Here is a 14,891-nt window from a genome sequence, read left to right on the forward strand (position 1 = left end):
TCGCGCCACGGTACCATCGTTGACCTTGCAACATCTCGCCGTCGTGCTTCTTTGGATGGAGGTTGCACCTTGCATGTCGCGGTGGGAGCAGGAAAAAGATAAGGAAAGGAGAGGGCGTGTGGAGAGAAGATAAGGAAGGAGAGAGGGCACGTGGACGTGCCCCCCCAGAACTCGTGTTGAATGGACTAGGCGGCTGTCGAGCGAGCTCTACAGTCAGTTGGAGAGAATCAGTTTCCATAATAACATTGTTTCATTGTTTAATTCTCTCATCTAAATGAGATTTAGCTATGTCTCAAGTCTCACACCATGCGATTAAAGGCATCGACAAGCTAGGTCCAAAATAAGTCTCACACCAAGTGATTAAAGGCGTTGTAATTTTCATGAAACCTTGCCGCTAGCACTTGTTTTCGCCGCGATCTTTTTTGTAGAACATCATTGTGGTTTTTTTTTTTTTTGAGAAACCGCCATGGGTGTTGTGCTTTCTGTCGTCCTTTTGTCTGGCCTGGTCTTTGGGAATGCATTTTTATGTCATGCGAGTTGCAGGGAGAATTGCCAGAGTTGGGCTAGCTCTCCCTTCAAGTGATTTTCACCGTCCGTTGCCCATTGTCTCTTCTCACTCCCACTCTTTCTATTTGTTTTTTCTCTCAGTATTTTTTTGTTTCCCTTTTCTGGTTTTATTCTTCATTTCAAATTCACGAACCTTTTTAAAACTCATGATTCTTTTTGTCCATGTCAGTTGCATGTTCACCATCAAATATGTAACTGGAAGTATCGCCCTTCCACCTCGCAATTGTATGTCTTTAAAATGACCGCACTTTGGGGGGACGAAATTGTTTTGTCGCACTGGGGGATGGGGCAGTTGCATATCTCATAGTAAAAATAATAGACCATAATATTAAGAGAGAATGTGAGACACATAATTCGACCTGAAGAGGGGTCGAACTCAGGTCGGCAGGCGACACCGCAACACTCCCACCACTAGGCTATGAGCGCATTAACATGTTTCGTAGTAATTAAACACATAGCTTCAAGCGCCATCACTAACTATAACTTTAGCAAAAAAAAGTCAAAATACTAGCAAAGGTTAAATATTTTCAAAAAGAAATTAGCAAACATGGTCTAGCTTTATACATGTGCGTAAAGCTGCTCAACAAAATGCATAATGTGGAAATCCCGGCAAAAAGACAAAATTGCAGGTACGAAAAAATGTGAATGGTAACTTCTATATTGTATCATTTTTGTTTTAGTCAATTTGTCACGAAATTTTACGCACATGCATAACACTAGATCATGTTTGTTCCAAAGTTTAATATTAGACTTTTTCTAATATTTTCATAAACATAATCAAATCGGGTCCATGTGCAACCATGTCATCGTTGTATTTTTTATTCAATAAGGAAATTTTCAAATTTTGAAGCCTCTTACTAATATTTCAAATAAAAATGTTATATTTCCTTTTGATGATGAATCTAAGGAAGGCTTTGGAAATCTTAAGAAAGCCTTAACTTTTGCACATATAGTTCATAATTATGTTGCAATTGTGTTATTTTGCAACAACAAAATCCCAAGACCCTGTATGCCTGCGCAAATGCGTGTGAATGGTGACATGTGAATTATTCTCCATGACAATACAACAAGCTTCACACGCACCTACTCGACTTCAGCAGACAATGAACTACTTGAGAGTTGAGACCAACCCCTCTTTCTCACTTCCATATTTGAGGATGCTTTAGAGTATCATTGAATGTTTTAAAAAGGTAAAAAGATTCAAAGTAATAAAAAAGATTCAAAATAATTAAAGACTCAAAGTAATCAAAATAATTAAAAAAACTCATAATAATAAAAATATTTAAAATAATAAAACAGTCAAAATGATAAAAGAAATAAAATGATAAAATACTGAAAATAATAAAATTGCTCAAAGTAATAAGAAGTTCCAAAATAATAAAAAGACTCAAATATTTTAAAAGTTTCAGCATCATAGAAGAATCAAAATCATCAACATATTCAAAATAACAAAAAGACTAAAAAATATAAAAAATATTCAATGTAATTACAATAACTACAATATTATAAAAATAACACAAAATAATATAGTGGTGATGTGGCAACACATATCACGCTACAAGAAAACCTAATAGTGTTGGTGTTCCCTGTTATGCCACATCACCACTATATGACGCCTTGTACCAATTGTGGGTCCCAAATATAAGTGGCCTTCAACTATTTTCCGACACCACCACTATGGTCTTAGTGATGTCGTACCAAATATGCCAATGCCACCTCTATTTGAAAAATATAGTGATGGCGTTGATTGAAAATGGGGCACCACAAACTAAAGTTCTGGCTGGCCATTTTTTTCTACTAGTGATAGGAAATAAAATGACATGTATCTCGAATCCTATTAATAGGGATAGGAAAAGAGATGCCCTTTCGTTCATATCATATGATTGTTTTTTTCATTTAGTCTAGGCTAATGATTATTTTCCTATGAAATGTGGAGGATACGAAGAGTTCCTTCATAAAATAGGATTCCATTCCTATAAACCAAGGTACTCTAACTGATTTTTTCCTGTATAAATCCTATCCTATATAATTCCTACAAAATTCCTCCAAACCAAAGGAGGCCTAAAGGGTGATAGAAATAAATCTCTTTATACAGTTTGTTAATAATAGAAAGAGGGGAAACTCTCTTTGCAAAAAAAATGAATCTATACCGCACGACTCTAGATCAAAGTTTACTTAATTTTGGCTCAAAAAAAGGTTACTCAATTTTTTTACAAACAAGCTGATGTGAAGGGTTATGATTGGTAATAAGAGGATGAAGGGGCAAGGGGAGAGAATTATAGTTTGAAAAATTAAGTAAACGTTTGTAGATTCTTTGTAGGTCTAGCATTATTGCCAGAGTAATGCTACATCTACGTAAAACACAAATGTAAATTAACCTAAACAACAACATGGTGGGCTGGGATTGGAGAGAGGGGGAGGAAGGGACCCACCCCCGGTTAAAACAGGGGTGGGGGAGAGAGGATTTAGTTTAGGCAAGTTACGTAAGCCTTTTTACTCAAAAAAAAAGTTACGTAAGCCTTTTGTAACTTTTTATGTAGATGTAGCATTATTGTTATTGATATAGATACTCCTATGTAGAGCACATACAAATGTTTAGTACTCCCTCCGTAAACTAATATAAGAGCGTTTAGATCACTATTTTAGTTATCTAAACACTCTTATATTAGTTTACAGAGGGAGTACCTTTTTTTTCTGGACTATTAATTGCACTGCAGCGCGTATATATAGTCCATCATCTAGAAGGACGTGGACAGAGGTGTAAGTGCGGCGCCTGCAGCCTGCCTGCTGTCTGTGCGAGTAATGAGCACCTAACAAATCCCAAGGGGTTGGTGCAGGCGTGCAGTGCATGACTGAACCCACACACACTAATCCGTTTGATCCATCCACATCTCCTCCTAGCTACCTCAGACACGGCCCATTATGGTCCTTAACCACCACCTAATTGGGTCTGCTAATAATTTCCCAGTGAAATTCAGCATAGTACCACCACCACTAGTACAGCAGCTTGACTTGCAGGCGCCTGCAGGTCAATGAGAAGCGCCATGCATGCAAGTCACGGGAGGCCCAGGTCCGATCTCACGGGCCGGGCCTCGGGCACGCGTTGACCCTCAAGTCAGTCAAGTCCGGCCCGGTGTGCTGGCGGGCCTGGATCCAACTATAAAAACTACCACACGCACACAAGCTAAGCAGCAGCAAGCTAAGCTAGGCAGCATCGAGAAGCTAGTGAGCTCACTCACTCAATCGCGCTCGCCATGGCCGCGTCCACCGCCGTCAGCTGTCTCTGCCTCCTCCTCGTCGCCGCCGTGACCTTCTCCGTCGCGGCCGCGGCGCCGGCGCCGGCACCACCCCCGCCGTTCCGGACGGTGTACGCGTTCGGGGACTCGTTCACGGACACGGGCAACACGCACTCCACGACGGGGCCCTACTCGTACGGCTACGTCTCCAACCCGCCCTACGGCGCCACCTTCTTCCACCGCTCCACCAACCGCTACTCCGACGGCCGCCTCGTCGTCGACTTCCTCGCCACCGACGCGCTGGCGCTGCCCTCCTTCCTCCCGCCCTACCTCTCCCTCGCCGCCCCCAACGCCAGCAGCAAGAGTAGCAAGTACTACGGCGCCAACTTCGCGGTGGCCGGCGCGACGGCCATCGAGCACGACTTCTTCGCCAAGAACAACCTGAGCATCGACATCACGCCGCAGTCCATCATGACGGAGCTGGGGTGGTTCGACGCGCACCTCAAGACGCGCCAAGCCAAGAAGGAGGAGATCGGCGAGGCGCTCTACTGGGTGGGCGAGATCGGCGCCAACGACTACGCCTACAGCTTCATGGCCGCCGACTCCATCCCGCCGGAGCGCATCCGGACCATGGCCGTCGACAGGGTCACCACCTTCCTCGAGGTACACCTAGCTACTCAACCTCAGTCAGTTACACTGACTAATTTTCGTCTGCACACTCTGTCTCTGCGGAACAATACTTCACAAAATGCATGTGCATTAATCTAGAGCACAGTGAGCATGCCTGTGGATGAAAGTTAAACCAAAATCTATCTAGTGGTGTAAGGATGCTTGCTACTCCCTCCATCCCATAATATAAGTAGCCTTTCGTCCCATAATATAAGTAGCGTCAGAAACGCTCTTATATTATGGGACTGACGGAGTAGATCTTCTAGATAGATGGATCTCCTAATTTCATCACTGTAACTTGTAATTAAGTAGTGCACAGTGAAAACAAAAGGCGGTTAGTTATCATAGTGAGCGTCCAGACCAGAGCTTCAGAGCCCATGCCGTGGATGCAACCTGTCCTTGTAGTACATGTCCGAAGGTCTGATTCTGACAGATGGGTGCATTTATTTACTTTGATTTCGGTGTGATTAATTCCTAGCTACTGAGCTGACCTCCAAGGACTGAGGGTTGTACCGAGTTTCTCTACCTTTGCTTGGTTGTAACCGGAGTCAGTAGGTGAGCGAGCTGTTGTTCTTCATCAAAACTCCTACTGGTGCGCAAGAGTAGATAGATCTACGGCTGCCTTTTTGCTGTCCCTGCCGACACTTACTACACTACTGCTGCCGATCTATCCGATCCCGTCTTAAATTCCCTCTTCAACCTTTGTCCCTGGAGAACATAATGCACCTAGCTAACAGCATCCTACTGAAGAGAATAGTAATTCCACCGTGAATCTCCCATCTGTGACTGCAGCTCAAGTGCTGGTCTGAATTTGGTTCGGTTCAGTTCAGTTAGGGGTTAGTACAGTGTCAGCCGATGATAAACAGGGAGAGGCGTGATTAATCCATTGAACTGACTAGTAGTACTCCGACTTAATTCTTGACGTTTTGATGAGGCGCCGCAGCTTCCATCCAGTACTCCGACCTACTCCCTCCGTTCCGAATTACTTGTCTTGGATTTGTCTAGATACGGATGTATCTAGACTCATTTTAGTGCTAGATACCTTCGTATCTAGACAAATCTAAGACAAGTAATTCGGAATGGAGGGAGTACTAATTTTGATGGCCATTTACTGCATTGTCTCTATCTGCTACCTCTGCATATGCATGTACAGTGCTAGCCTCAAATTCTGCTACCTACTCCCTCCGTTCGGAATTACTTGTCGTCGAAATGGATGTATCTAGATGTATTTTAGTTCTAGATACATCCATTTCCGAGACAAGTAATTCCGAACAGAAATTATGGGGGTACTCATAGAAAAGAAGCGCTGTGATGAATGAGGAAACCGGTTAAAGATTGCAGCAATCATGGACTTCATCATTCTTGTCCATGCAGTCACCATCTGGAGTTGCAGTAGTAAAAAGAAGAATCAGAGTATGGAGTAACGTACGAGAGTGTACTAGTACTACTTTTGTGCCAGGATACTTCTTCATGATCAAAATAAACCTCACATTGTCTCCTTAATTAATTTGGTGTGATTTCTCTGCGACTGACGGAGAAACAAAAATGGCAGGGGCTGCTGAAGAGGGGGGCCAGGTACGTGGTGGTGCAGGGGCTGCCGCTCACCGGCTGCCTGCCGCTGGCCATGACGCTGGCGCGGCCCGAGGACCGGGACAACCTCAGCTGCGTCGCCTCCGTCAACAAGCAGAGCATGGACCACAACCACCACCTCCAGGCCGGGATCCACCGGCTCCGCCAGGCGCACCCGGGCGCTGTCCTCGCCTACGCCGACTACTACGCCGCGCACCTCGCCGTCATGCGCAGCCCCGCCAGGTACGGCTTCGCCGAGCCCTTCAAGACCTGCTGCGGCTCCGGCGGCGGCGCCTACAACTTCGAGATCTTCTCCACCTGCGGCTCGCCCGAGGTCCCCGCCGCCTGCGCCCACCCCGCCCGCTACGTCAACTGGGACGGCGTCCACATGACCGAGGCCATGTACAAGGTCGTCGCCGGCATGTTCTTCCGCGACGCCTCGGGCACCTTCATCCGCCCATCCTTCGGCTCCCTGCTCGCCGCCGCCAGGAAAGGCCACGGCAACTGAGCGAGCGCCAGCATCATCTTCAGCATTCAGCAGCAGCAGCAGTCTTGTGGTGGCTGTTGTAATTCAGTTGAACTGTGACCAGCACCTTGTTCTGAATCCAGTGTGATTTGTGAGACAGATGTAGTTGACGCTATGGCGACCAACAGCGAATTTTAATAAAGAGTATCCTAGAGTTTCATCGGGTTAAAATGGCCAATTCAGAATACCTCCAACAAGACAGAACGCCATATAATAATAATAAAATGAATGCACCTCACACGTTCTGTGAGAAAATATTTTGGTTATATTGTACAGGAAAAGAAAACTTTGCTTCCATTTTTTACAACCATGCCGACTCGAGAACAACCATGACTCGTTTTGAAATGAAGACCGACTTCTCTCTACCTCTCTAACTAGAGATCTACCCACCGACAACAACGACCGACCATTTGCTTCCACAACAAACCCTTCAATGGGAGGAACAGACTGTGACCGAATTCCGACAAGGATAAAGGATATAGCAATGAACCGCAGATCTCAGCATGCCGAGAGAAGCCGCCGAGGCTCAGGACCAAGAAATGATGATGCTCCCGTGCTGCGCCAAACCCACCACCTGGCTTCTCAGATCTCCTGTCGATTTGCCTGCCTGATATACCTTGTATATACAATTCAATCATGTACAATGTTTCACGAATCTCTGGAGGACCCCCTACTGATTCAACAAATTCTTACATTAGACACAATTGCACGAGCTACAAACTACCCAGCAGAAAAAGAAAAGAAAAGAAAAGGAGAACATCTTTACCACTTGAATAATTAGCTACACAGCTGAAGATTGACGGGGTAAGGTTCGATGGACGAGCACAGCCTCTCCACTGGTTGCTCTTGATGACGCAATCTCTTCTAGGCGTTTCCATGTGGCTTCTTGCTTCAATTTATTCTCCTTCTCTTTGGCTTTGGCTTCTTCGTATTTCCGCAGACACTCGGTGTACAGTCCGGCGTCATGATCAGAGAACAATTTGCGCACATTAAGAGTGAGGCTTTGCACAGCTGGGTTCCAGTGCCCGCTGGAATTTCTCTCCAGTGCAGGGAATATGATAGGCAATATCACCTTGCTGTTCTGTTTGATCAAACTCTCGATATGGTCATTGTTCCACAAAAACAATGATCTCTCAGCAACCTGGAAGTGGCATAAGCACCATTAGCTACAATTCACCAGTTAATGATATACTCTGGTTCTGCGACTTCAAGCATGCTAGCATGTGCATTCATGAGTGCCTTCTCCAACAACAAAGTAAAGGTTCTATTCACATAATCATGAAGAATGAGAATAAAGAACCAGAAGCATCAGCTTTTCAAAATTCTGACAGATTCAAGATGTGCCACAAGGGCTTTTGATGGAATAAAGTGCAAGTGAAGTCCCTGAATTAGGCCATAGGATAATGGCCCACACGAAACAGACATCTCCTAAACAGAATCTTGTCAGGTGCCCATTGTAGGCAAAAGCCATAAACAGCTGATAGAATTTGCTTCTGTGACAATGTCACTAACCAGAGAACTGCCAAACCATTATTAAAACTAATCGTATAAGTTTTACTTTGGCATATTTATTCTGCTAGCATGTTCCAGTCATAGTGCTGGGAGCCCAGCGGTGCTCCATGACGACTTAAACATGCAGCATTTATGTCTAAAATTAAATAAAAAACGGCTTTTTGGCGAAGCTGTGATGTCAGAGATTGCGTGCAGCACTGCACTGCGTGTCATTAGCACAAAATAACAGGGCGCTCTAAAAAAGGAGGCCCTGAAAGTAAACGGAAAAGTATGGAATAGAGAAAACTATCACAAAAGTGTCGTTTCAAATACAAAGCAGTGAGCTGGAAATATGACATTCCGTGCAATAAGGTAACGTGTGCACTAATTCTAGACAGACCAGCCACCGGATAAATTGACACAATACAAATACTAAATCTGCACTACCATGTCTTGAATAGAAACATAATAAATAAAATGAGATTTTATCACTATTTATTTGTTACCTATCCAGGGACAAAAGGACAGATGAAAATTACACAACAGAAGAAATGGAAAATGAAGCATCAAGCAACACAAATAGATGTATACTTCTAATAAAAAAAGGTACCGTGTGCGGTTAATATTACCTGAAAGTGAGAGCTGTTCAGACAACGTGCAATCTGGCGGAAAAGAGGAACCATGCATTTCTGAAACTCTGCAGGCTGTGTAGCTTCTAGTATCTCTTCTAACTCTCCCAAAAACATCACCTCCTTGTTGCTGTTTGTGATGGGCCAATATTTCAGTAGGCCCCTGATAACTGTGTCTGAAAGTTTACAATCTTTTTCAACGAACTGCGTAATGCAGTAAGACAACTGTTGATGATACATTGCAATGCACTTTGGCTTGTGTAGTGGAATCAAGGCCCTGATAAGGAACAATTTATGCTCTTCCTTAAGTGGCAACGCAAACCCGTTGATGATGCTCCCTAAGATCTCCAGTAGCTCTGCAATTCCATTGTGCTTTTCAGTTTCGTAGATGAACTGGTAGAAGGTGTTGTTGATGGCTTTCCTAATAACTGGCCGATGAACCATGAACTTTCCATAGACACGATGGAGTATCATCTTGAGGTACTCTCTCTCCCTGGGGTCTTCGGAGTCAAAGAGATCAAGTAGCCTGAGGACAAAGGAATGATCGATGTACCTTTTAGCCAGCTTGGCATCAGTCTCCGGAGACTGAATGAACCTCAAGAACAACTCATAAACAATCTGCAAGTGCGACCAAGCAGGGTCCATCACAGGCTCATCCTCATCCAAATCATAGGCTGAAATGTTGTTCTCCCTGGGAGGGGTGGTCAGCGTCCTGAACAGGTTCAGAGAAACCATCCTCGTGGTCTCCTGCATAACTATCTCCGGAAACTTCTGATTGGCCGAGGCGACATAGTCCACGAGCTCCAACAGAGTTTGTCGTTTTACTTCCTTCTCCTTCATGCTCTTTGTCGGGTCGCTGAAGTCAAACGTGACGCAGCACAGGTTCAGTTTCTTGACGAAGAGGTTATTCTTCTCGGCGTTGGGGACATCCTTAAAGCCCGGGAGCAGCTCGAAGGCCGATGAATTGCCATTGTTGACCCTCGAGTTGTTTCCGTTACCCGGATGCTGGCCGTCGCCGTAGCTGAGCCCAGAGCTGGAGATAATTGGCGTGTGGCCGGATGCCCTCTCCGCGCCTCTCGGGGGGTTGGACACGGAGGCGCCTGACCGTCCGATCGGATCCTTGTCCCCGGACTTGGACGGCTTCTTAGGGAACCGCCCAAGGATCTGCTTGATCATACTACCACCCAGATCAGTCCAAATCTCCCCGACACGGACGCCGAATTAAGCTGCCCCGTCCCCTGGGTCCCCGGCAGCAGGAGGTGCCACCTCACCCTGCTGCTGCTGAACAGTAAACCCTAGGTCCGTCGCAGCACCACAGCGGGGAGCCGAGCTGTGCCTCCACCCACACCCAGAGCTGGCGTGTCCGGCGAGGCAGCGCGCCGAATCGAGCGCCCCCGACCTGCGACAACGAAATTGACAGGTGAGAAACATCAGATCACGGTAAGATCGCGCGAGGCACGCTCTCCGCAGGATCACAGGCGCGGCTAATCAATCGACCGGAGGGCGGGACCGAATTAGCCCGCATCGCGAAATGGAGAACAGTCCCGACGGCATCGAGAGTAAATCCCACCCATACAGAGGGAAAAAAATCCCGAGAACTCTGACAAATCCCCCACTACCGCGACCGCGACCAAAAAGGCGGCGGGGGCCAAATCTGCCCGCACCGCCGGCCGAGCCGGGAGCCTACTAGCGCAACAAACCACCGGCCGGATACATCAGAGGCCGCGCGCGGCCAACGCAGCAGCACCCACGCGCCCACGGCGAGGCGAGGCAGCACGCGACGGCGCTGACCGCTGAGCACGTACCTGTGCCTCCGAGGAGCGGGCGGAGGGAGGGAGGAGTCAAGCGGGGCGCGGCGGTGGTTGGGTCCGGTCGGTGGGGCGGCGCGGCCGGTGGGAAGAAGCAGTCGCTGGAGGAGGAAGGCGGGGACGGAGGGAGGACTCGGAACTTGGACCTTCTCTCTCTACTTTTCCTCCGCAAAAGAAAATGGCGGAGTTTGTTGGGGCGCGGGTGACGTGGCGTAACGCGTCGCTTTCCCCCCCTCTCTCTCCTCCGAAAAAAAAATGAAAAACAAATCCGTGGGCACGGCAGTTGGGCCGGGTCGCTTTTCTTTTCTTGTGCGATGCTAGGCTGGCCTGCCCGCTCCCTTCCTTCCGTTAAGCCGGAAAAAAAAGTTAGGCCGTCGTGAGATTGGCTACAGGCTAGAGAAGAAATAAATCATGAGACCGCCACCGTCTCACGTGCTCCACACTACTGCTCGTTAATTCATGATTCATTGGTTATTATTAAGTACCCAACGACTCCGCTGCCTACTCCTCGTGTCATCATTAATTAGCGGGCCGCGGTGTTACAGCTAATCCGGAAAGCCAACGAGGCCGGATCTGCACACTAACGCCCGGCCATTTTTAGAATTAGACGATGCCCCGCGCGTTATTGCGGAAATGAGGTCTTGGTTATATATATGAAACCTGAATATTTGAAATGATAGTTTTTGAACGAATGTACGAATTAAATATTAATAGCATAATAGAATGGAATTTTCCATGCATGCATGTTTGCATGTTGAGGTGGATTTTTATTATGAATAGTTGCATGTTTAGGTGGACCTTTCCCATGAATGTTGAATGATGAGGTGGCATGCTTGCATGTTGAGAGAAATATGTTAATGGGGGCTAGCTATTTAGATATAGAAGATTGATGATGACTTGCTCGCTCCAGTTTCAATCCCCCGAGAAGCAAAATGCGCTGGTACCATTTGAGCGGAAGGTTTGGAATGGAAAACAAAAATGTCATGCGCCGAGGGGGGGAATTCACAATCTTGACGAACAACCGGGTGGACTTGCTAGAGCGAAACCGAGGTCTTATCATGCATGTAAAGATGTGAATTTCATCAAGTGAAAGATGTTTGAAGGTCGTTGAGTTTATCGAAACTATGTTACTACATCGGTAGTGCTGTCGAATCTTGATCTCCATGAAGGGTGGTGTTTTGCAAGGACAACACTCCTTAGTTCATCGGATGGTGAGTGGAAGGATCTCAAGATTTAGATAGAGACTGTCGTATCGCAAGAGGAGGTACGAGTTAGAAAGATCGCGGAGAGATCCCGTACCGCAAATTACATGATTATTTCAGCATTGGTAGAGGCAAAAGGTGTAGGTAGCACCATGTATCACCCCGTGAATGTTGGGGAACGTAGCATAAATTCAAAATTTTCCTACGTGTCACCAAGATCTATCTATGGAGTCATCTAGCAACGAGGGAGGAGTGGATCTACATACCCTTGTAGATCGCGCGCGGAAGCGTTCAAGAGAACGGGGTTGATGGAGTCGTACTCGTCGTGATCCAAATCACCGATGATCCTAGCGCCGAACGGACGGCACCTCCGCGTTCAACACACATACGGAGCAGCGACGTCTCCTCCTTCTTGATCCAGTAAGGGGGGAGGAGAGGTTGATGGAGATCCAGTAGCACGACGGCGTGGTGATGAAAGTAGCGGGATTCCAACAGGGCTTCGCCAAGCGCTGCGGGAGGAGGAAGGTGTGTCATGGGAGGGAGAGGGAGGCGCCAGGGCTTAGGTTTCGTTGCCCTCCCTTCCCCCACTATATATAGGGCCAAGGGAGAGGGGGGGCGCAGCCTTGGCCCTTCCTCCAAGGAAGGGTGCGGCCAGGGAGGAGTCCATCCTCCCCAAGGCACCTCGGAGGTGCCTTCACCTTTAGGACTCTTCCTTTCCTTATCTCTTGGCGCATGGGCCTCTTGGGGCTGGTGCCCTTGGCCCATACAGGCCAAGGCGCACACCCCTACAGCCCATGTAGAGTTTTTGAAGAAGAAGAAGGAGGAAGCACATGGGATAGCAGTACCACGACCCCGTACGTGGATTCCACCACCAACAGATTACTACAAACTCAATGTGGACGCGGCCGTGTCACGCCCAGGTACGTTTGGCGCAGTTGGTGTGGTTTGCAGGGATGAGAGAGGTTTGTTCATGGGAGCGTCAGCTCTCGTTTTCAGAGGACTGCACAACCCCCAAGTGCTAGAAGCACTAGCTGTTCGGGAGGCATTAGCACTTTCAGAAGATCTCTATATCAACCATTTACTTGTTGCCTCCGATTGCAAGGTGGTGGTAGATGCAATCAGACAGGGAAGCTCAGCAGAATTTGGAGCCATTGTCGAGGAAATCAAGACTAGAGCAACTACCTTTATTTCATGTTCGTTTACTCATGAGTATAGGACCTCCAATACGGAGGCCCATAATCTCGCAAAGCATGCGTTATCTTTAGGGTTTGGCCGACACACTTGGCTAGGACAACCCGGCGATCTTCTTTTTGTACCTATGAACATTATGATTCAGTAATAAAGCTTTGTGAGATTCTCAAAAAAAATGTGCCCCCCGGGGTAGGTGGCCCCACCCGGTGGACCCCCGGGACCCTTCCGGTGGTCCCGGTACAATACCGGTGACCCCGAAACTTGTCCCGATGGCCGAAATAGCACTTCCTATATATAATTATTTACCTCCGGACCATTCCGGAACTCCTCGTGACGTCTGGGATCTCATCCGGGACTCCAAACAACTTTCGGGTTACCGCATACTAATATCTCTATAACCCTAGCGTCACCGAACCTTAAGTGTGTAGACCCTATGGGTTCGGGAGACATGCAGACATGACTGAGATGACTCTCCGGTCAATAACCAACAGCGGGATCTGGATACCCATGTTGGCTCCCACATGTTCCACGATGATCTCATCGGATGAACCACGATGTCAAGGACTTAGTCAATCCCGTATACAATTCCCTTTGTCTATCGGTACGATACTTGCCCGAGATTCGATCGTCGGTATCTCGATACCTTGTTCAATCTCGTTACCGGCAAGTCTCTTTACTCGTTTCGTAACACATCATCCCGTGATCAACTCCTTGACCACATTGTGCACATTATAATGATGTCCTACCGAGTGGGCCCAGAGATACCTCTCCATTTACACGGAGTGACAAATCCCAGTCTCGATTCGTGCCAACCCAACAGACACTTTCGGAGATACCTGTAGTGTACCTTTATAGCCACCCAGTTACGTTGTGACGTTTGGCACACCCAAAGCACTCCTACGGTATCCGGGAGTTGCACAATCTCATGGTCTAAGGAAATGATACTTGACATTAGAAAAGCTTTAGCATACGAACTACATGATCTTGTGCTAGGCTTAGGATTGGGTCTTTGTCCATCACATCATTCTCCTAATGATGTGATCCCATTATCAATGACATCCAATGTCCATGGTCAGGAAACCGTAACCATCTATTGATCAACGAGCTAGTCAACTAGAGGCTTACTAGGGACATGGTGTTGTCTATGTATCCACACATGTATTTGAGTTTCCTATCAATACAATTCTAGCATGGAAAATAAACGATTATCATGAACAAGGAAATATAATAATAATCAATTTATTATTGCCTCTAGGGCATATTTCCAACAGTCTCCCACTTGCACTAGAGTCAATAATCTAGTTCACATCTATATGTGATTAACACTCAAGGTCACATCCCCATGTGACTAACACCCAAAGAGTTTACTAGAGTCAATAATTAGTTCACATTTACCATGTGATTAACACTCGATGAGTTCTGGGTTTGATCATGTTATGCTTGTGAGAGAGGTTATAGTCAACGGGTCTGAACCTTTCAGATCCGTGTGTGCTTTACAAATCTCTATGTCATCTCCTAGATGCAGCTACCACGTTCTATTTGGAGCTATTCCAAATAACTGTTCTACTATATGAATCCAGTTTACTACTCAGAATAATCTGGATTAGTGTCAAAGTTTGCATCAGCGTAACCCTTTACGACGAACTCTTTTACCACCTCCATAATCGAGAAAATTCCTTAGTCCACTAGTTACTAAGGATAACTTTGACCGCTGTCCTGTGATCCATTCTTAGATCACTCTTGTACCCCTTGACTGACTCATGGTAAGGCACATTTCAGGTGCGGTACACAGCATAGCATACTGTAGAGCCTATGTCTTAAGCATAGGGGACGACCTTCGTCCTTTCTCTCTATTCTGCCGTGGTCGAGCTTTAAGTCTTAACTTCATACCTTACAACTCAGGCAAGAACTCCTTCTTTGACTGATCCATCTTGAACACCTTCAAGATCATGTCAAGGTATGTGCTCATTTGAAAGTACCATTAAGCGTTTTGATCTATCCTT

At 46.6% G+C, this 14,891-nt stretch overlaps 2 protein-coding genes across 3 annotated transcripts; one reads left to right on the forward strand and one right to left on the reverse strand.

Moving 5' to 3' along the window:
- The first annotated feature begins 3,747 nt into the window (after nucleotides 1–3,747).
- Nucleotides 3,748–6,738, forward strand: LOC123087658 (GDSL esterase/lipase At3g48460). Its single transcript, XM_044509704.1, has 2 exons — nucleotides 3,748–4,466; nucleotides 6,025–6,738. The coding sequence occupies exons 1-2, from the start codon at nucleotides 3,822–3,824 to the stop codon at nucleotides 6,547–6,549; spliced, it is 1,170 nt and encodes a 389-aa protein (XP_044365639.1). The 5' UTR covers nucleotides 3,748–3,821; the 3' UTR covers nucleotides 6,550–6,738.
- An 18-nt stretch (nucleotides 6,739–6,756) lies between these two features.
- Nucleotides 6,757–10,693, reverse strand: LOC123087656 (serine/threonine protein phosphatase 2A 57 kDa regulatory subunit B' theta isoform). 2 transcript variants are annotated; one of them, XM_044509702.1, is made up of 4 exons: nucleotides 10,493–10,693; nucleotides 8,688–10,086; nucleotides 7,334–7,708; nucleotides 6,757–7,240 (listed from the first exon to the last, which is right to left on the reverse strand). In XM_044509702.1, the coding sequence occupies exons 2-3, from the start codon at nucleotides 9,861–9,863 to the stop codon at nucleotides 7,349–7,351; spliced, it is 1,536 nt and encodes a 511-aa protein (XP_044365637.1). In that variant the 5' UTR covers nucleotides 9,864–10,086; nucleotides 10,493–10,693; the 3' UTR covers nucleotides 6,757–7,240; nucleotides 7,334–7,348. The 2 variants fall into 2 exon arrangements, with proteins under 2 accessions (XP_044365637.1, XP_044365638.1); XM_044509703.1 differs by having other exon boundaries at nucleotides 6,757–7,237; nucleotides 10,493–10,663.
- Between the last annotated feature and the right edge of the window lie 4,198 nt (nucleotides 10,694–14,891).

The sequence above is a fragment of the Triticum aestivum genome, chromosome 4A (assembly GCF_018294505.1).
Source record: "Triticum aestivum cultivar Chinese Spring chromosome 4A, IWGSC CS RefSeq v2.1, whole genome shotgun sequence".
NCBI lineage: Eukaryota > Viridiplantae > Streptophyta > Magnoliopsida > Poales > Poaceae > Triticum > Triticum aestivum.